The 20,872-nt window shown below is 41.0% G+C and overlaps 1 protein-coding gene across 4 annotated transcripts in view; it reads left to right on the top strand.

Annotated features, from left to right (window-relative positions):
- The window catches only part of PSMF1 (proteasome inhibitor subunit 1), a 45,559-nt gene that overhangs the window by 19,880 nt on the left and 4,807 nt on the right, over nt 1-20,872 (top strand). For all 4 annotated transcript variants that reach the window (XR_009405448.1, XR_009405447.1, XM_059406702.1 and 1 more), the window contains exon 4: nt 888-1,073. Coding sequence is in view for 2 of the 4 variants with exons in the window: in XM_059406702.1 (XP_059262685.1) it covers nt 888-1,073 (186 nt within the window). In the remaining 2 variants the exon portion in view is untranslated. The remainder of the gene's footprint in view (nt 1-887; nt 1,074-20,872) is intronic.

Below are 20,872 nucleotides of genomic sequence, written 5' to 3'. Positions count from 1 at the left end.
TGACCTGAGCCAAAATTAAGAGTCAGCCACACAGCTGACTGACACACCAGGCACACCTACCCCATATAATATGTTATATATTTATTTTTATTCAGTGCTTTGTATTTTCTTCATGTCTTCCTCTGTGACCTGAGGGTTTTCTAGAATTGGGTTAATTTCCATTATTTAGAGATTTCCTTCTATTTTGATGTTTGGTATCATTCCATATGGTCAGAGAACATACTCTATATAGTTTCAGTTTTTTAAAATTTGTAAGATTTGCTTTTTGGCCCAGAATATGTCTCATTTTAAATTTCAGATTTTTAGGAATTCTGGAGCACTACCCACTCATTGCTACCTCAGCCTGCCTCAACACTCAGCTACAGCCCACCATGCTTGGCTGTCACAGGCAGAGAAAAGAGGCCCAGCGTAGCCTTCCAAGGGCTCTGAGTTGGTGACAGAACTGACCTTGAGCCCCCAGAGCCCCGCCTACCTGGACCAGGAACCTGGTTCATCCTCCCCAAGAGCCTTGGCTGTCCATGACCCTTCCCATGACCCTTGATGAACACACAATGAGGCTGAGGAGAGGGTTGGGCAGGTACAGAGGAGTAGCCAGTCCAGGCCCTGTGCCCCTGCACTGTCACCTCTTTCTAATGGGGTGGTAAGCGAGGAGGGGCAACTCAGATGCCTAAGAAGCTTAGGCCCAAATCTCGGAGACGACACCGGGCTGTTGCCCCCCTCACACAGGTCCGCCGGGCGGCCTGTCCCCACCCTTGCAAACAGTCCAAGCGCAAAGCGAAGAGCTATCAGGGCCGCCACTGCCGCCGCCGCCGCCGCCGCTGCCAGAATAGTGTATACGGGGTTGCCAGCCAGGTGCAAGCAGTTGACACCTCGTCTCCTTCCTATAGGACCTACAAGAACAGTGAGGAACTTCGGTCTCGCATTGTGTCTGGAATCATCACACCTATCCATGAGCGCTGGGACAAGGCTAGTGTCAGCAGTCTCCCCCGGGAGTTTCCGCCTGCCACTGCCAGAGAGGTGGACCCGCTCCGGATTCACCCACAGCACCCACACACGAGCCGGCAGCCTCCCTGGTGAGTACAGAGCCCCCAGCAGGCAGCCATCCCGTGCTTCTGCAGGGTTCTAGCCATAACCATCCTGCCACGTGGCCCCCTCTCTGGCCTCCATGTGTCTGCAACAGATTGTCTGAGTCTTGGTGGATGGAGACAGAAGTGGAGCATTGAGTTCTGATACGGCTCCTAGTCACCCTTACTACCCAGCTTATTTGGGTTGCAGGGACTGGGGCTGGGCATTTCAGGGAAACGCGGAGATGCAGAAGTACCTTCCCAGAGGGTTGGAGGCCAACTGTCTTTCCCGTTCCATTTCATTCATGGCAGCCACCTAACCTCTTTGACAGCTTCAGAACTTTTCCAAAGCAACATGAGGTATGAGTATGTCTCATCCAAGATCTTACCAGATTAGGGTGGGAGCATCTATGACAGGAGACTCATGCTCTGAGGATGGAGACGAGAACCAGTGGGAGACCTTAGTGTCTGGTTGAGACCGCACTTTTCCCAATTTGGAATCCCCAGTGTAGCAGTAATGGGGGCCTGGGGCTTCACCGTGGGGCCATAATAAGCACTCAGTAAGTGTTCACTGCCATTGTTATTTTATCCTGTTTTGCAATTAACGTATCCTTGTTTAGTTAAAAAATGGGAAATTAATTTATTACAATGAATAATAATTGGTAAGTCTCTTTGGCACTCTTCAGAAATCCTGTGGGGAGGGTGAATACTAAAAAGTAGTTGAAGGATTGGGAACAGCTTGTCTAATCTAACCTCCTTATTTTATAGATAGGACCACAGGTAAGATGACCTGCCTAAGGTCACCAGCCACTAATAAAGAGACAGGGCCAGGGCTGCAGTTCACTTGTCAAATCCCAGTGTAGTGCTGTGGCTACGATGTGGCCAAATATGGTGGCAAGATTTAAGAACAAGCCCTGGATGGCAATCAAGAGGTTGGGGTGGATTTTTACACCTTAAGTAGATAGTAATTCTCAGCTCTCTCAGACTCACTGCCCATGTCAAAACAAATACTTCGTGAAATCTCCTTTACTTTTCTTGAAATGATATTCATAGATAATCTAACTGAATGTACACTTCAAAAGGAATCAGTATAAAGTCCTAACTATAATATAAATGAGAAATAGAGAGTAATTAATAAGATAATGTCTGTTTGATCATGTAGATGCTTAAGCAGAGTTACACTGGAAAATAAAGTCAGACATTTGCACTTGTATATGGAATTATGTAGAATTTGACAGCAACAAAAGCTGGCATATACACATGTATTCAAGCCAAATTCAAATACTATAAATTGCATTGCTATTACTAACATGACTCTTCTGAAATGATGAACAGTTCTTAGGAGAATGGCAAACAAAATATTAGATGGAGAGTGTCTCATTAGACTTGGATACTTTATGAAGGCTTTATACCTCCCTGAACACCTAACAAGACTTTGGAAAGTTGTGTGGGATGCAGGTCATTTTTCTAATGTAGAACTCATTATGTAGAATGTGCCTTGTCTCTGGCGTCCGCCTCAAGTGCTGTGAGGATCCTCCAACCACAGAGGCAAGCAAGAATCCCCCCAGGGCTTCCACAGCAGCACCTCAAGGCTCTGCCACCCTAACTAGGAATCAGACCTGGAGTTTTTAATTGTGAAGATAAAACTTCCTAACCTTGGAAGAATTGAAAGAATCAAAAATAACCATTTTGCAACATCTCCTGAAAGAACGTACCTAGGCACAAATCATCAGCGTTTGCTGAAACCCTTAGGTAGCAGGCTGATGGAGAACTTTATAAAGAATAGATCCAGGCTGATAGCACCTGAGCCCATAGATCAATCTTAACACTAAAAATGGTGTAGCCAGACATTAAGTGCTTTCTGATATGATGCAGCAGTAAGTACACAGCAACCTGGGTTTAGATCTAACTCTCACATGAAAAGAAGCATGAGAGATGGAAGAATGAGTTAAATAAACACCTGAGGATACATGTGTTGCAGCCAAAACTGGAACATTTTAAAAAACTGAACATTTTTTACAGGATAAATTAACCTTGTTTTCATTGTCACATGAATGGCATGAGGAAAAAAGGGAGAGCGGGGCTGTTATTAAAAGAGTTATATCAACTAAATACAGTGTTTGACCTTGTCTGTCTGGATCTGTGGGGCCCTGATACCAAAACCAGAGACCTCAGAAGAAAGCTACAAACCAGTATCCCTTTTGAATATAGATTTTAAAATCCTCAACAAAATACTGGCAAAATAAATCCGGCAACGTAGAAAAAGGATTATATACCATGACCAAAAGAAATTTATCCCAGAAATGGTTGGTTTAACATCTGAAAATAAGTCAGTGTAACATACCACATTAATGGAACAAAGGACAAAACCACATGTTCATTTCAGTAGAGAAAAAGCGTTTGACAAAATCCAACACTTTTTCAGAATAAAAGCATTTAGCAATAGAAGGAGTTTTCTTACTCAATAAATAGCATCTGCAGAAAACCCACAGCTAATATCCTAGTTAAGGAAGAAAGACTAAATGCCTTACCCCAAAGATCAGGAGTAAGACAAGAATGTCTGCTCTTGTTACTTTTATGCAACATCATACTTGAGATTCTAGTCAAGACAATCACTTGAGAAAAAGGAGAAGTATCTAGATTAAAAAGGAAGATGTAAACAAACTCTTTTACCTGAAATCTCATATATAGGACATCCGAAGGAATCTTCTAAATAAACTTTTAAAATAAACAATGTCAGCAATGTGACAGGATACATGATCAAAAAACAAAAATCAGTTGTATTTCTGTACATGAGTAAGGAATAATATGAAAATTAAGGAAATGATCCCATTTATAATAACCCCCAAAAGAAAAAAAATACTTAATAAATTTAACAAAAATTAACTTGTACACTGAGAATTACAAAGCATTTTTGAAAGAAATTAAGATTAAATAATGAAAACACATCTGTGTTCATAGATAAGAAGAATTAATATAGGCAATATTCTCCAAATTGATATACGTATTTAGTGCAATCCCAATCCCAGAGTTTCTTGTTTGTAGGTTTTTTGTTTTCTGGGGTTTTTGTTTTTGTTTTTGTTTTCAGAAATTGTCAAGCTGATCCTAAAATTCATATGGAAAATCAAAGAGAACCAGAATAACCAAAGCAATTTTGAAAAAGAAAAAAGATTCACACTTTCCAATTTTAAAACTTATTACAAAGCTACAAGTAGTCAAGACAGTGTGGTACTGAAATAAGGATAGAAATGTAAAGCCAAAGGAATAGAATTGAGATCTAGAAATAAACTAGGGGTGTCTAGATGGCTCAGTGGGTTGAGCCTCTGCCTTTGGCTCAGGTCGTGATCTCAGGGTCCTGGGATGGAGGCCTGTATGGGGCTCTCTGCTCAGCAGGGAGCCTGCTTCCCCCCACCCCCACTGCCTGCCTCTCTGCCTACTTGTGATCTCTCTCTTTCTGTCAAATAAATAAATAAAATCTTTAAAAAAATAGAGATAAACCCATATATCCATGGGCAATTGATTTCAGCAAGTGCGCCAAAACAGTTTAGTGGGGGAATAATAGTCTTTTCAAATGGTGCTGAAACAACTCTATGTCCACAGGCAAAAGGATGCAGTTGGACCCCTTCCTTACACAGAAATTGACTTAAAATGGATCATAGACCTAGGCATAAGAGAACTGTAATACTCCTAGAAGAAGGCAGGAATAAATCTTTATGACCTCGACAGTAGTTTCTTAGATACACCACCAAAAGCACAAATTGGACTTTGTCAAAATTAGAACCTTTTGTGCATCAAAGGATAGTCAAGAAAGTGAACAGATGCAGAAAAAGCATTTGACAAAATCCGGCATCCGTTCCTGATTAAAACGCTTCAGAGTATAGGGATAGAGGGAACATTCCTGAACTTCATAAAATCTGTCTATGAAAGACCCACAGCAAATATCATCCTCAGTGGGAAAAAGCTCACAGCCTTCCCGTTGAGATCAGGAACAAAACAAAGATGCCCACTTTCACCACTCTTGTTCAACATAGTATTAGAAGTCCTAGCAACAGCAGTAACAAAGAGAAATAAAAGGTGTCCAAATGGTCAATGAAGAAGTCAAACTCTCTCTCTTCGCAAATGACATGATTCTTTATATGGAAAACCCCAAAGACTCCACTCCCAAACTATTAGAACTCATACAGCAATTCAGCAACGTGGCAGGATACAAAGTCAATGTACAGAAATCAGTGGCTTTCTTAAACACTAACAATGAAAATACAGAAAGGGAAATTAGAGAATCGATTCCATTTACTATAGCACCAAGAACCATAAAATACCTGGGAATAAACCTAACCAAAGAGGTAAAGGATCTGTATTCGAGGAACTACAGAACACTCATGAAAGAAATTGAAGAAGACACAAAAAGATGGAAGACCATTCCATGCTCTTGGATTGGAAGAATAAACATTGTTAAAATGTCTATATTGCCTAGAGTAATCTATACTTCTAATGCCATTCCGATCAAAATTCCACCGGTATTCTTCAAAGAGCTCGAGCAAATAATCCAAAAACTTGTATGGAACCAGAAGAGGCAATCTTCTGGTTCCATACAAATTGGAACCAGAATCGCTGGTTCCAATTTGTATGGATCGCTAAGGAAATGTTGAAAAACAAAAATAAAACTGGGGGCATCACGTTACCTGATTTCAAGCTTTATTACAAAGCTGTGATCACCAAGACAGCATGGTACTGGCATAAAAACAGACACATAGACCAGTGGAACAGAGTAGAGAGCCCAGATATGGACCCTCAGCTCTATGGTCAATTAATCTTCGACAAAACAGGCAAAAATATACAGTGGAAAAAAGACAGTCTCTTCAATAAATGGTGCTGGGAAAACTGGGCAGCTGTATGTAGAAGAATGGAACTCGACCATTCTCTTAACACTGTACACAAAGATAAACTCAAAATGGATAAAAGACCTCAACGTGAGACAGGCATCCATCAGAATCCTAGAGGAGAACATAGGCGGTAATCTCTTTGATATCAGCCACAGCAACTTCTTTCAAGATATGTCTCCAAAGGCAAAGGAAACAAAAGCGAAAATAAACTTTTGGGACTTCATCAAAATCAAAAGCTTCTGCACAGCAAAGGAAAGAGTCAAAAAAACAAAGAGGCAACCCACGGAATGGGAGAAGATATTTGCAAATCACAGTACAGACAAAAGGTTGATATCCAGGATCTATAATGAACTCCTCAAACTCAACACACACAAAATAGACAATCATATCACAAAATGGGCAGAAGATATGGACAGACACTTCTCCAATGAAGACATACAAATGGCTATCAGACACATGAAGAAATGTTCATCATCACTAGCCATCAGGGAGATTCAAATAAAAACCACATTGAGATATCACCTTACACCAGTTAGAATGGCCACATTTAACAGACAGGAAACAACATGTGTTGGAGAGGATGTGGAGAAAGGGGAACCCTCTTACACTGTTGGTGGGAACGCAAGTTGGTGCAGCCTCTTTGGAGAACAGTGTGGAGATTCCTCAAGAAATTGAAAATAGAACTTCCCTATGACCCTGCCATTGCACTCCTGGGTATTTACCCCAAAGATACAGATGTCGTGAAAAGAAGGGCCATCTGTACCCCAATGTTTATAGCAGCAATGGCCACGGTCGCCAAACTGTGGAAAGAACTAAGATGCCCTTCAACGGACGAATGGATAAGGAAGATTTGGTCCATATACACTATGGAGTATTATGTCTCCATCAGAAAGGACGAATACCCAACTTTTGTAGCAACATGGACGGGACTGGAAGAGATTATGCTGCTGAGTGAAATAAGTCAAGCAGAGAGAGCCAATTATCATATGGTTTCACTTATTTGTGGAGCATAACAAATAGCATGAAGGACATAGGGAGATAGAGAGGAGAAGGGAGTTGGGGGAAATTGGAAGGGGAGGTGAACCATGAGAGACTGTGGACTCTGAAAAACAATCTGAGGGGTTTGAAGTGGTGGGGGAGTGGGAGGTCGGGGTACCTGGTGGTGGGTATTATAGAGGGCACGGATTGCATGGAGCACTGGGAGTGGTGAAAAAATAATGAATACTGTTATGCTGAAAATAAATAAATAAATAAATAAAAGAAAGTGAACAGATAACCCACAGAATGGGAGATAGCATTTATGAATCATAGTTGACTGTAGGCTTGTATCGAAAATACATAAGCCTTACAACTCAGTAATAAAAAAGCCCAGTTTAAAAGTGGTTCAGAATAGTTAAAGTAACCCATGAGCATGTGAAAGATGCTCAAAATCATTAATCATCAGGGAAATGGAACTCCACACCACAGTGAAATAGCATGTACGACTTCTGTATGTGAATGTTCATAGTATATTCATATAGGCCAAAAAGTGGAAACAGCCTAAATACCCGTCAGCTGATGATCAGATCTACAAAGTGACAAGTGTGTACAGTGAAAGTTATTCACCAGTAAAAAAAGGATGAACTACTGATGGATGTCACAACCCGTGTGAACCTTGAAAACATTTTGCTGAGTGAGAGGATCTACATATTGTATGATTTTATGTGAATTGTTCAGAATAGGCAAATCCATACACACAGAAAGAAGATAAATAATTGCCAGGAACCGAGGTGGAGGGATTGGTGGGCATGAATAGGGAATGACTGCTAATTGGTACAGAGTTTCCTTTTGGGTGCAGAAAATATTCTTTTTTTTTTTTTTAAAGATTATGTTTATTTATTTGAGAGAGAGACCATGAGAGGGCAGAGATCAGAGGGAGAAGCAGCCTCCCTGCTAAGGAGAGAGCCCAATGTGGGACTCGATCCCGGGATTCCAGGATCGTGACCTGGGCGGAAGGCAGTCGCTTAAGCAACTGAGCCACCCAGGTGCCCAGGTGAAGAAAATATCCTAATAAGAATATTTGCGGGACGCCTGGGTGGCTCAGTTGGTTGGACGACTGCCTTCGGCTCAGGTCATGATCCTGGAGTCCCGGGATCGAGTCCCGCATCGGACTCCCAGCTCCATGGGGAGTCTGCTTCTATCTCTGACCTTCTCCTCGTTCATGCTCTCTCTCACTGTCTCTCTCTCAAGTAAATAAATAAAATCTTTAAAAAAAAAAAAGAATATTTGCACACTCTGTGAACATCTAAAGGCCATTTCCCTGTATAATATAACTGGGTGAATTTTGTTATATGTGAAATATTATCTCAGTAAACTGTTAAAAAAAAAAAAGTCCTAGCCTTGCCTTGGCTTTATTGGAAATGTGAACATATAACAACAGAAATGAGGTCTCTGGGTTCAGACTACAAGAAAATTGATAATTGCTCATGATTGAGACTTTTGTGTCTTACCTTCAACTAGAGAGTAGTTTGTTAGTACCTAAGTTGTATTTTATGGGTTCATCATCATACCAGCAGAAGTGATTTATTTAAAATAAACTGCTGAATACTTCCCCCCCTTAGAAACAAGGCATAGGTATCCACTCTTACCAGTCTTACTCATCATAGTACTGAAAGTTTTGCTACCACATTAAGATGAGAAATAAAATTAAATAAAAGGATACAAATAAGAGAGGAAGAAATAAAACGGTTCGTGTTTGCAGATGACCGTGGTCTACATAGAAAATCTCAGGGAATCTACCAAATAATAGCAGTAGCAACAGTAATAATCACGAGTTCAGCAAGGGTTACCAGCCCAGAGCTCCGAATGAATTTGAGCTGGTAACTCAAATAGGATCACAGATCTAAATGTGAAACTTCATGCTACAACATTTTAGAACTCACAGGAGAAACTCTTTTGGATGTAGGGCTTGCTGAAGCATTTGTAAGACACTAAAAGCACAATCTGTAGTAGACATGGTTAAATTGTACTTCATCAAAATTAAAAATGTTTTTGCTCTATGAAAGACCCTGTTAGAGAATGAGAACATAAACTACAGGCTGGGAGAAATATTTGCAAACCACGCATCTGACAGAGCAGTTGTGTCTAGGAAGATACAGAACATTCAAAACTCCACGGGTTTAAAAAAAAATCCAATCAGAAAATGGGACAAGGATGTGAAGAGATGGCACACTGAAAGGATACACAGATGGCACATAGCATGTGAAGCATGAAAAGGTATTCAGCACCATTAGCCATTAGGGAAATGGAAATTAAGCAGTGAAATCCTTCACACCTACTAGACTGGCTAAAATTAAAAATAAAAATGATACCAAATGCTGGAGACAGTGCAGAGAATCTCAGTCTCTTACCTGTTGGTGGTGGGAATGTAAAATGGTATGGCCACTTAAGAACATTGGCCGTTTCTTAAGCAAACACTTCCTATGAAGATCTAGGAATTGCATTCCTAGGCATTTATCGTCAAGAAACAAAAATTATGCCCACGCAGAAGCCTATAGACAGATGTTCATAGCAGCTTTATTTGTAATAGTCAAAAACTGGAAGCAATTCAGATGTCCCTGAGTTGGTGAGAGGTTACGCACGCTGTGGTGCTGCCTGAGGAATACTCCACAAGGTAAAGGAGTAAGAAAAAGCCAATTCCAAAAGGTTACAAACTGTATGATTCCACCTTCACAAAACTTTCAGAATGACACTATTAGTAGATGTGCTACATAGATCCGTGTTTGCAGGAGGCCAGGGATGGGGGCAGGCTGTAGGTGCGACTATGAAGGTGGGCGAGGTAGCATGAGGGGAGCTTTGTGGTGGTATCACTTGGAGAAAACTGGGTGAAGGTGCACAGGATTTCTCTGCACTCTTTTTCCAACTTCTCATGACTCTTTATTTTAAAATGAAAGGTATTTGAAAATGTAGATGCTAAGGAACCACTTAGGTTCTTAAGTCCAGAGTATTTCTTGAGCTCACTAGGTGTGTGACACTAGATCCAGCCATAGGTGCTTCGTGAAGACCTGTGATGCCATCTGCTCCTGCTGTCCTCTCATCAAGGAGGGACAGCGTACTAGGGAGCATGTAGAAGAGGAACCTGAACCACACTTGGTGTTCAGGGAAGGCTTCCCCAAGGAGGGGCTGACCTCTCGGCAGGCTCCTAAAGAATGAGGAGGATGCGTTAGCCAGTTCAGAGTGGGATAGGGAGGGTGTCCCAGCATGAAGGCCTGGCCTGTGCAGAGCCCTGGAAAGATAAGAAGTGAGTAGAGCCAAATGGAATGGTGGGGGTGGGGAGGGGGGCAGCAGTAAGACAGAAAGCTGAGACTCCTTGTTTCCACATGCCACTCTTAGCACGTGGGACTTGGTCCCTTTTTTCCTGCCACCCCACCCACCTCCCCCATATCAACGAGAGAATATTATATGGCAGTCTGGAGCACAGGCTTTGGAGGTCGATCAGCTAGATTCAAACCCTGACCTTGTAGCTTGACCTCTCCCTTGGTGAGCACATGTAGCCTCTGGGAGCACCTTGGTCTCCTCATCTGCGCCTTGAGAATTGTTATGCCGGTCTGCAGGGTCTCTTAGGATTGATATGTAATGGATATCATGTGTTGAATTCATTGCTCAGAATATAGTAAAGGTTAGCTAAATACTCAGTGGACCCCATTCAGATAGCAAGTGGAGATCAAAACCAGACTGAAGGTGTAATGAGTGGACGGTCCTCCCAAATACCTAGCATCTTACCCCCACAAAAGGATTTGATGCTGTGGAGTCACTTAAGCTGTGAGAGTATGGACCTGGGGTTGTGTGGGATGACTGCGTTTAGGCCCAGCCCCTTAACAGACATGGTCTCTTTATCATCAACATTGGTTGCATTTATCAAGGAGAGTGGTAATTGCCATTTCTTGGTTGTCGGCCGTGTTGACCGCCGAACCAGGTGCTTTCATTTATGGTGACTCATCTTCCAGACAAGCCCCTGAGAAGGTCCGTAGCATCCGTGCACTACACGGGAGGGGTCGGTAGATAAGAAAGTAGCGTGGCTTCCCAGCCTTACCTAACTGGAAGGGGGAAGGCTGGGCCCAGTCTGCGCCTTCTGTGGGTCTAACTCTGCCCATGCTTTCCCCACTGTACCCTTCAGTTTTAGTTTATGCGATAATCAATTTATGTACAAATCCAGTATAGTGAGTGCACAGTGTGGAGAGAAATCCATCCCCTTGCCATCCCTCAGTTAGGTCTTTCTCAAGCCAGTCTTTCTCCCAGGACTAGGACACTGCATTACGTGAGAGATGGTCAGAGAAGAGGCAGAATGTTTAGGAGGCTTTTTGTCAGCCGCTCACCCCCCTCCGCCCGCCCTCCTTGCCAGCCCCCTTCCTCCTCTGTTGGCACAGATGTCTGTGATGACACCGATTCCTTTATTAGAGCCCCCCCCACCAGGTTGCTGGGCAACCAGCACTCACACTTTCACCTTTTTGTTTTTTCCTCAAATGCAGGATTTGGGGGGGGGGGGGCTGTAGGGCAGGAAGGAGGGAAGGAGCGGCACAGGAGCCGGCCCATCTGGCTGCGGCAGGGTGTTAATTAGCCCATCACGGGAACAGCCGAGGCTTGTACTCGGAGTGGGAAATAGTCAGCCTCTGCCTCCTTCACAGAGGACACGGTTCCATGTCACCCTGCTTGCTTTCCACACCCCATCTTGTGTAGCCCACCCCTGGAAATCTCCAAAAGCAAACACATAGGGTGTCCGTCTTGGGACAGAAAGAGATCTGCTTCCCTAAGTGTGTGGAGATGTGTACCCGGAGTTTGTCAGAGGATACTGGGCGTGACGCAGGCTGCTTCTCAGCCCGCAGTACAGGTGGAGAGGACATTCCATTGTGGTGGAGAGTTGATAGTGAAAAGTAGGACTGTCCTACTCCTGAGATCTCTAGGGGGAAGAATTACTGAAAACAGCCCATCTGTAAGGGAAGGTTTTTTTGGTTGTTTTTTTTTTTTTTTTTAAATCTAAGCCTAACTTTTGTTGTTGTCTTGCGATTCTAACCCATTTCCCTTTGCTCCATCTGTCCTCAGGCAGACTGTATGCCCCAAATCCTATTCGCTCTTTTGAAAAACCAGCTTTTCCTACGCTTAACAGGCTTCACTAAAAATAAATCCTTAGATACAGAGCTCTTGTCATTCAAGATTCATTTTCAGTACCAATCAGCCTGTCTTTACATACTTTTGATGTTTCCAGTATTTTGTGTTCTGCATTTTCTTTTTAAAATTTCATAACCTGTTTACTAAAGTGCTGAATCTATCTTTTTTAGTATCTGATATTTTATTTTGCTGATATGCTATAGTTTGCCTAACTTCCATGGGATATTTTAAGCATGTTCAATTTTTCATTTTAAATAGTAAAGCTATATGCATCTGTATATAGTTTTTTCTTCTGCTTCATTTGAGTTATATTTTCCATAGTGGCAGATCTCAACATTTTTGGTCTCAGAAAACCCTCTTAAACTCTGAATTATTGAGGAAGAATTATTAAATTTTGAATTATTAAAGAGTTCTTGGGGCACCTGAGTGGCTCAGTTGGTTTAGTGTCTTCTGCCTTCAGCTCAGGTCATGATCCTGGGGTCTGGGGATCGAGTCTTACATTGGGCTCCATGCTCAGTGAGGAGTCTGCTTCTCCTTCTCCCTCTACCCCGTCCCCATTCATGCTCTCTCTCTCCCTCTCTCTTGCTGTCTCTCAAATAAATAAAATCTTTTAAAAAAAGAGTTCTTGTTTGGGTTCTATCAGTCAACATTTTACCATATTTGATATTATAGCTAAAATGTTAAAAATACACATTTATTCATTCACTTAAAAGTAACAATAATGAACCCATTACATGTAAACACAACTAAGAAGTTTTCACAAAAATACCTATTTTTTTCCTCAAACATAAAAATTTGGCGAGAATGACTTTCACGTTGTTGTAGGCCTTTTTATCATCAGGCATGGAAGACAAGATTCTCATTTCTGCTTCTGCATTTAGTCTGCAGGCAGTGACGTTTTTGTTGAAGCCTTATCAAGATAGTTATTAGATAAAAGAGTGGTTTAATAATGTTTTCAGGGGTGCCTGGGTGGCTCAGTCAGTTGGGCATCCGACTCTGGATTTTGGCTTAAGGTTATGATCTCAGGATCATGGGATCGAACCCCATGTCAGGCTCTGTGCTCAGTGCAGAGACTGCTTGAGATTCACTCTCTGTTTCTCCCTCTGCCCCTCCCCCTGCTCACTCACACTATAAGTAAATAAATAAATGAAATCTTAAAAAATAAAAAATTAAATCTGTCGTGTCCTTTGAGTGGATCTTTAACCCAGGTATGATATTGGAAGATGATATATTGATCATTTGGGAAATATTGGTTCACTGAGTTATATAGATCTGCTAAAGGCTGACCATTATCCAATATCAATCACATTTATTAATATTACCCGTCTCATCACCATCAGTACTGGGAGGCCATCAGATTTTAATACAAACTTCCAAATTGCTGATTTTCACTTGAAAGCTTCGTTTTATCATTAGTAATAATGTCAGTTGCTTTCCTTGCGGTAACAGTCTCACATTGTTTTGAGAAATGTCTTAAATTAAAAAAAACAACAAAAAAAGTCTGAATAGCCATGGTTTTTCTGTTAGTCATTCTTTCAAGTAAGAGTGGTTTTCCGTGAAAAAAAATGGCCAGTTGAGCTGGCAGCCTAAATGCAAAAGTATTGATAAGTACAATTGCACTTCTCTATGCCGCAGAAGTGCTTTATGCCTGTTTCCCATCGCATTACATAGAATAGGAAAAAGAGGTGTGTTCAAAGATGGCAGTTTTAGAACACTTGGTAATTTTTTACTACCTCATCGAGAACATTCTAAAGTGACACTGGATGTGCATAGTGCATCGTTGATGGCTGACCAGGGAGGGCACACTCACAGCTAGTTCGGAGCTACTGCTGGGATTTATGCTAAGGCCTCAGTGATTTTCCTCACCACCACTTTTGTACCATCAGTGCAGATTCAACACAGTGGACAAAAGTACATAGCTTCTAAGATGAAATAGCTTTGATCTCATGGACCCCCCGAAGTGAAAGAGTTTCAGGGACCACTCCCCCAGGATTCTATGGAGGACGTTTTGCATCCTTTCTTTTTCTTGTTAAAAAAATGTTTATAAGCTCTTTTAGCCATCCCCTTTTGCTGAGGAGTCTTTCACATCTCTTGCTCATTTTTCTCTTTTGTTGTTTGGTCTTTCTGTGATTTGTAGGCATTGGTTATATATTCTGGATTTTAGGTCTTTTGTCAGATAAATGTATTACAAATATCCTCCCTGTGTAGCTTGCCTTTTCACCCTGTCAGTGGTTTTTTAAATTAAAATGTTTTTCATTTCTATGTAATCTAGATTATCAATGTTTTCCTTTAAAGTTTGGTGGTAATTTTTTTTATCTGTTGAGAAATCTTTGCCCTACCCTAAGGTCATGAAGTATTTCTCATATTTTCTGGATGCTTTGTTTTACCTTTTGTATTTAGATTTATAATCCATTTGAAATTAATTTTTATGTGTGGAACAAGATAGGTTGATATTTTACTGTATTGCTATCCAGTTGATCCAGCACCATATTTTGAAAAGAATTATCCTCTACCTATGCCACCTTAATAATTAAATTTTCATTTTTCACTACTCATGAAGCTATTATTTCCTGTTCTTAAAATTTGCCTTCTTTGCTTTTCCTCTTAGAGCCAAATAAACTTGATCTCTTCAGTTTTTCCCATGGATGGTCAGGTTAGCTCAATAATAATTATACAGCCTCTACTAGTTGAGTGTCAGCTATTGCAAGCAATAAGCTGGGCCTTCGTCCATATGAAACATCCATATGCTCTTATTTAATCCTCTTAATCCCGAGAGATTGATAAGGGCTGTCCCTATTTTACAAGTACGGAAACTGATGTTCATGTATAATAAGTAACTTGATCATAACCAGTATAAAGCAGAAGTTGTGATATAATAATAGAATATTGGATACCACTTAATTAAACTCTTCGTTATGTACCAGGTGTTACACTTTTGTAAACATTCTCATTTAATACTTAAAACAACCTTGAGAAATAGTGTTGTCAAATTTCGCAGGAGAGAAAGCTAAAGGCTTAGAAATTTCATTTCCTTCCCTAAATCAAACAGCTGCTAGGTGGTGAAGCCAAAATTTGAACTTGGGTCTAACTCTAAAACCTTTGCTTTGACCTTCTCACAGTTTCTCATTTCCGAGTAGGTCTGTTTAAATGTTGCTTGTGTGTCGAGCACTGTACCAGGCACTGGAATTACATGACGAGGTATGGACCCAGCCTTCTAGGAGTTCACAGTCAATCTGGGCTGATGGCCCTGTTCATTCCAGATCATAAGTCTTTTAAAAACAGTGACATATTTCTGAGGTCTGCTGAAGCACAGAGAAAGGTGATTATTCTGAAGGACTGATTGGTACAAGATAGAAGTAAAGGTTTCACAGAGATAATGCTTGATGGGTTAAATTTTAAGGACTAATACAAATTTTGTGGTATTGGGAGTAATTGGCATGCATTGTTGTGGGGACAGTGGGTATAAATGAGGCTGTGTGTGTGTGTGTGTGTGTGTGTGTGTGTGTGTGTGTTGGGGGGCAGCAAGGGAGGGAATAGGGCCATTATATTTACCTGTAATGGCATGTGGAAGGAATAGGGGAATGTAAGGAACACATTACGAGGGCCCCTGTGGGCTAAGGAGCTAGATTTGATCCTGGGTAATGGGAACTGTCAGAACATTTGGGTTGGAAAGCATTCTGATTGGGACCCCTTGAACCACTGACTTTTCTTTTGAGGAAGAAGTTAGGTTCTGACAACTATTAATATTTAATAAGCCCTTACTATGTGCCAAGTGGTTACATTAAGTTTAATTTGTAATCTGTCTTATTCTTCCTAATGAAACTCCTAATTCCTCATAATGAAATTCCTCCATTTTACAGAGAAAACTGAGGCACAGAGAGGTTAATTAACTTACCCAAACCAACACAGCACAGACATTGGAGCAGGATTCAGCCCTAGTATTTCCTCCTTGCAACATGCATGTCGGCAGTCATTTCAAAAGAAACAGTCTTGTCTTAGACTGTTCTGAGAACAAAGAGAAAATAGTGTGGCTGGAGCTCAGTAAATTGGTGGGGTAGAGAGAGAGGTGATGACCCTGTAGGGGTAAGCACGGACCAGGGCATGCAGAGCCTTGGGGGCAAGATCAGAAGTAGTAGGAACCCCTGGGTATGTTTAACAATAGAGAGGCTTCATACTGTTTACATTTTATTTTTTAATCTCTCTGGCTCCTTTGTAGAGAATGGATCACAAAGGGTCAAGAGTAGAAACAGGAAGACGAGGTCAGGAGCTGACACAGGCACTCAGGCAAGAAACTGTGGTGGTAGGTAGTAAATGGCAGACAAGGCAGATGATCTTGGGTATATTTGGAGCTACACCTGACAGGATTTGCTGATGGGTTGGCTTAACAAAGGGGAGACAAATCAAGGATGATGCATCTGGGGTATTTTTGCCAAAGTCACTTCTGATTTGGGATTACCACAGCTAATACCTCAGTGAACATACTTCCAGACTTGGAGCACATCTGTGAATTATTTCCATAGCATATATTGCTGTAAGTAGAATTACTCCATTAAGGACTAAGCCTGTTTTTCAAGATTTTTATGTTGCCCAGTTGCCCTCCTAAACAGTTGTAACTACTTGGCATTTCCACTATATTTTGATGTTTCCCTATCCTTGCCATATTGCTGGAATTAGTCTCCATTTTCTTTCAAATTAATTAGAAATGCATGATCCCAGTAACATTTGTAAGCTGACTGAACTCAAATTCAGTTCCTTGTTTTTGTATGACTTGAGGTCCCCATTCCAACCCCAACATTGGCTGTTGGCCGAGAGCCTCTCTCTCAGCTCCTGAAGACTTCCGACATCTCTTCTCACATGGCCTCCTCCATCTTCAAAGCCAGCAATAATTTGTCAAGCCCTTCTCATGCTTTGACTCTCCCCCTCCAACTTCTCCTTTGCTGCCAGCTAGAGAGAGTTTTCTACTTTTTAAGGGCTCATATGAGTACATTAGCCCATTCAGATCATCCCTATTTTGAAGTCAGCTGTGCCATTTTACATAACACAATCACAAGATTGATTCCTCATCTCATAACACGGGTTCTGGGGATTAGGCAGTGTGGAATACTGAAAGGGGCCATTTCTAGAAATGTTACTACCACAGCCTACCTTCTGGCCTCCCAAATGCAGTATACATCTTCCCTTCCCTAGGATTCTTAAGAGTTCCCCATTCCTGCATCAGCTCAGTGTCAGATCTTACTTGAATCTCCTCAGCTTGCAGGACCCAAATCTCACCTTCTAAATTGTCTAAGTCAGATGCAGCTGAGGCTCCTAAATACAGCTCCTCTATCTTTTGAGCAGAGAAACAGATTTGCCCCCACCACATAGTGGTGGGACAGGCAGAGGATAACAGTTACTGATTTCTGACAGGAAAAAAACATGTACAGGAAAATTATTACTCACACCATTATTTATAGTTACACAGACCAGAAGCAATACCAGTACCTACAGTAGAAGCATAAATTTTTAAAAATTTGCTTCACTTGAATGATTATTACTTGGTCAATAAAATGTCAATAGCAAAGACAGACAACTTGGGAAATACAGGACATAAGTGGAGGAAAACAGTAGGGTCTAAAATTATAATTTCATAAAAGCATATTTATGGAAGAAGACTAGAAAAACAGCAGTAAGAATCATTGCGTTAGATTATGGTAACATTTTTCTAACAGTTTGTTAGTATAATTTGTGCATTTTTTTTTTAAATCTTTGTTCACCTAGCCTAAATGCAGTATCAGTTCCCAGTTCACCCTTAAACTCACAGGATTTCCTCAGGGTGGGGAAAAGGAAAGGGTTAGTGTCCCATTTGCTTAGAGTGCTCTAACTGTGCTCCACATGAGCATGTATATGCACTTTTGTCTACACTTCTCAGCATCCCCATGTCCCCAGTCCTAGGTTTCCACACTTAGCAGAACAGAATACATATAACACACCAAAATTTCCTAGCTGAACTTGTACCCTGATGGGCCTAGACATTTGTGTTCCCCAGAGTAACAAAATCGGGTCACTTGAGAACTTGTGAAAAATGCAGAATCTCAAGTCCCATTCTAGGTCTTCTGCATTAAAACCTGCACTTTAGCAAGATCCCACACTGATTCATCTGCACATTAAAGTTCGAGTAGAACTGCCAAGGTGGTTCAGACAGTGTTAGCACATACGTGTTATAGAACTAAAGGGCACAGCAAAAGGCTCTGAAAACAACTGACATTAAAATGAGAATTTGGATCCTGAACCCAGCTATGTTGGTTGCCTGCTAAAATAAAAATAGCAGGATGCCTCCAGAGCCTCATAACAAATGTTCAGACTATGCAGGATACAATCCTGAATTATTGGGCATACAGAGAACCAAGAAAACTTCAACTCCCAAAAAGACAACAGATGCCAGCTCTGAAATGACACAGATGTTGGGATTATTTGGCAAAGATACAAAGCAGCTATTATAAAAATGTTCCAAGTGAGGGCAAACAGTCTCGAATAATTGGTCTCAGCGAAGAAATAAGATACGATGAAGAACCAAATGGAAGTTTTAGAATTGAAAAATAAAATAATCAAAATAACCTCACTGAATGAATGGTTAAATAATAGAAGAAAGAGTGAACTTGAAAACAGAGCACTAGAAATTATCCCGTCTGAACACAGAGGGGGGAAAAAAAAAGATTTAAAAATGAGGTTTCAGGGATTTGTGAGTGAATTATGAAAGGTCTAACATTGGGGTGATTTGAGTCTAAGAAAAAGAGAAAGAGTACAGTAGAGAAAAATTACTTGAAGAAAATGAAGCCTGAACACTTCCCAGATTTGGCAAAAGACATAAGCCCACAAATTCAAAAAACTCTGCAAACCCTAAATAGGATAAACCCAAGGAATTCCATGCATGGAAATGTAATCAAACTCCTGAAAACTAAAAACCAAGAAAAAATGAAAGTATCTAAGGAAAAACAATGACTTGCTTATAGAAGAACAAGGACTTGAATATCAATTTCTCATCAGAAATCATGGACACCAGGAAGAAGTAGATCAATGTTCTTAAAGTGTGGAGAAAAAAGAATTGTTAACCCAGAATTCTGTATCCAGCAAATATTTTGCTTTATTTCTGAAGGATATTAAAATATTCTCAGTGAAAGGAAACTAAGAGAATTCATAGTCAACAACTCTTCGCAAAAGGAATTGCCAAAGGAAGTTCTTCAGATAGAAGGGAAATGATACCAGATGGAGACGTGGAACATCAGGAATGAAGGAAAAGCAATTTACCAAAAATGGTAAATGTCTGGGTAAATGTAATTGACTGCTCTCCTCTTCAATTCTCCAAAATGTGTTAAAGTTGAAAGCAAAAATCGTGGCATCTCAATGTATGTTGTGTAATATGGATCAACTGTAGCATAAAGGGAGGAGGATAAATGGACCTATATATGCTGGTATGGTCTCAGCCTTCTACTTGAAATGGTAAAATACTATTTCTAAGTAGGCTGAAGAAGTTAAGTATGTGTATTCAATCCTTGGAGCAACTATTTGGGAAAAAAGTCTACAAAGAGATCTAGTCAGAAACACTCAAATTGAATAAAAAGAGAGGAAAACAGAAGATTGGAAAACAATATATGGTAGATATAAATCTAAACATCTCACATAAAATCACATTAAATGTAAATGGTCTCAACACATTAGTTTAAAAAGCATGGGTTTTGAAGTTAGGCAGACCTGGCATGAATATCGTGTTGGCCCTTACTACCTTTGTGGCCTTGTATAAGAAGCCTTGCTTCTCTGAGCCTGTTTCCTCATCTGTAAAATAAGAATAAAAATATGTGTACTCAGAGGCCTGATGCAAAGACGAAATAAGATAATGTATGTAAGGAGCTCAGTACATCCATTTGTTAAAAAAGTAGGAGAGATACATATTTGCTCACTCTGTATGCAGCGTGTCTTTGGAAGAACATACAAGAAACTGATACCTTAGTCATCTGTAGAAGACCTAGGAGCCTGGGGAACAGGGATGAGAAGGAGAATTTTTACTTCTGTGGGCCTACAATCTTTTATGTACAATTCTGATATCAAAAGAGCTCTGAAAACCAAAGTTGTGTTTTGTTTTTTGGTTTTTTTTCCCATGAGACTGGTGCCAAACCTTGTTCCTTAGCAAAACCTGACCTGAAGTGAGGCATGAGTGTTGTGACAATTTCAAGTACCCAGTGATCAGATTGGGCCCAGCAGCTGCCTTTCCAGCCTCCATTGTTCTCCCTGCCCCACGCTCTGTGGCCCAGGAGACAGAAAGAGAGAAGTCTGAAGTATGAGAACAATATGGCTGTGTTCTCCCAGGCATTTTTGTGGTCATTAGAGGCTCCTTCTGTTTGCTGTTCTGTAGCAGGGCAGGGCATGGGAATAGTAGGTAAGATGCTCACAGCTCTCCAGCACACCTGGTGTATCCAGGGTGGCAGGTAACAGAGGTCACCAGAAACTTCCACCATCAGCTCCATGAACCATGACTTGGGAACAGTCATCTAGGTCAGGAAGAATTACTTCCCTTGGAAACCTAGCCATGTCTACCTAAATCACAGTATCCCTTCCAGCGTATTAGGCAAAACCAACTGAAGAAACACCTCCTTTTGGATTTTTTCCCCCAGTTCTTTAATAATGGTCCCTTACCTGTAAGCATATATTAGCTGCTGTTTAGCTCCAAAGGTCTGGCAGAAACACCCCTACCCCCCACCAACCTCAGAACTGCCTGGCTCATATCACTCTCTAGGACTCCATCAGACT

This window comes from Mustela nigripes, chromosome 7 (genome assembly GCF_022355385.1).
Source record: "Mustela nigripes isolate SB6536 chromosome 7, MUSNIG.SB6536, whole genome shotgun sequence".
Taxonomy (NCBI): Eukaryota; Metazoa; Chordata; class Mammalia; order Carnivora; family Mustelidae; genus Mustela; species Mustela nigripes.
This window is presented reverse-complemented; position numbering and strand designations above follow the sequence as displayed.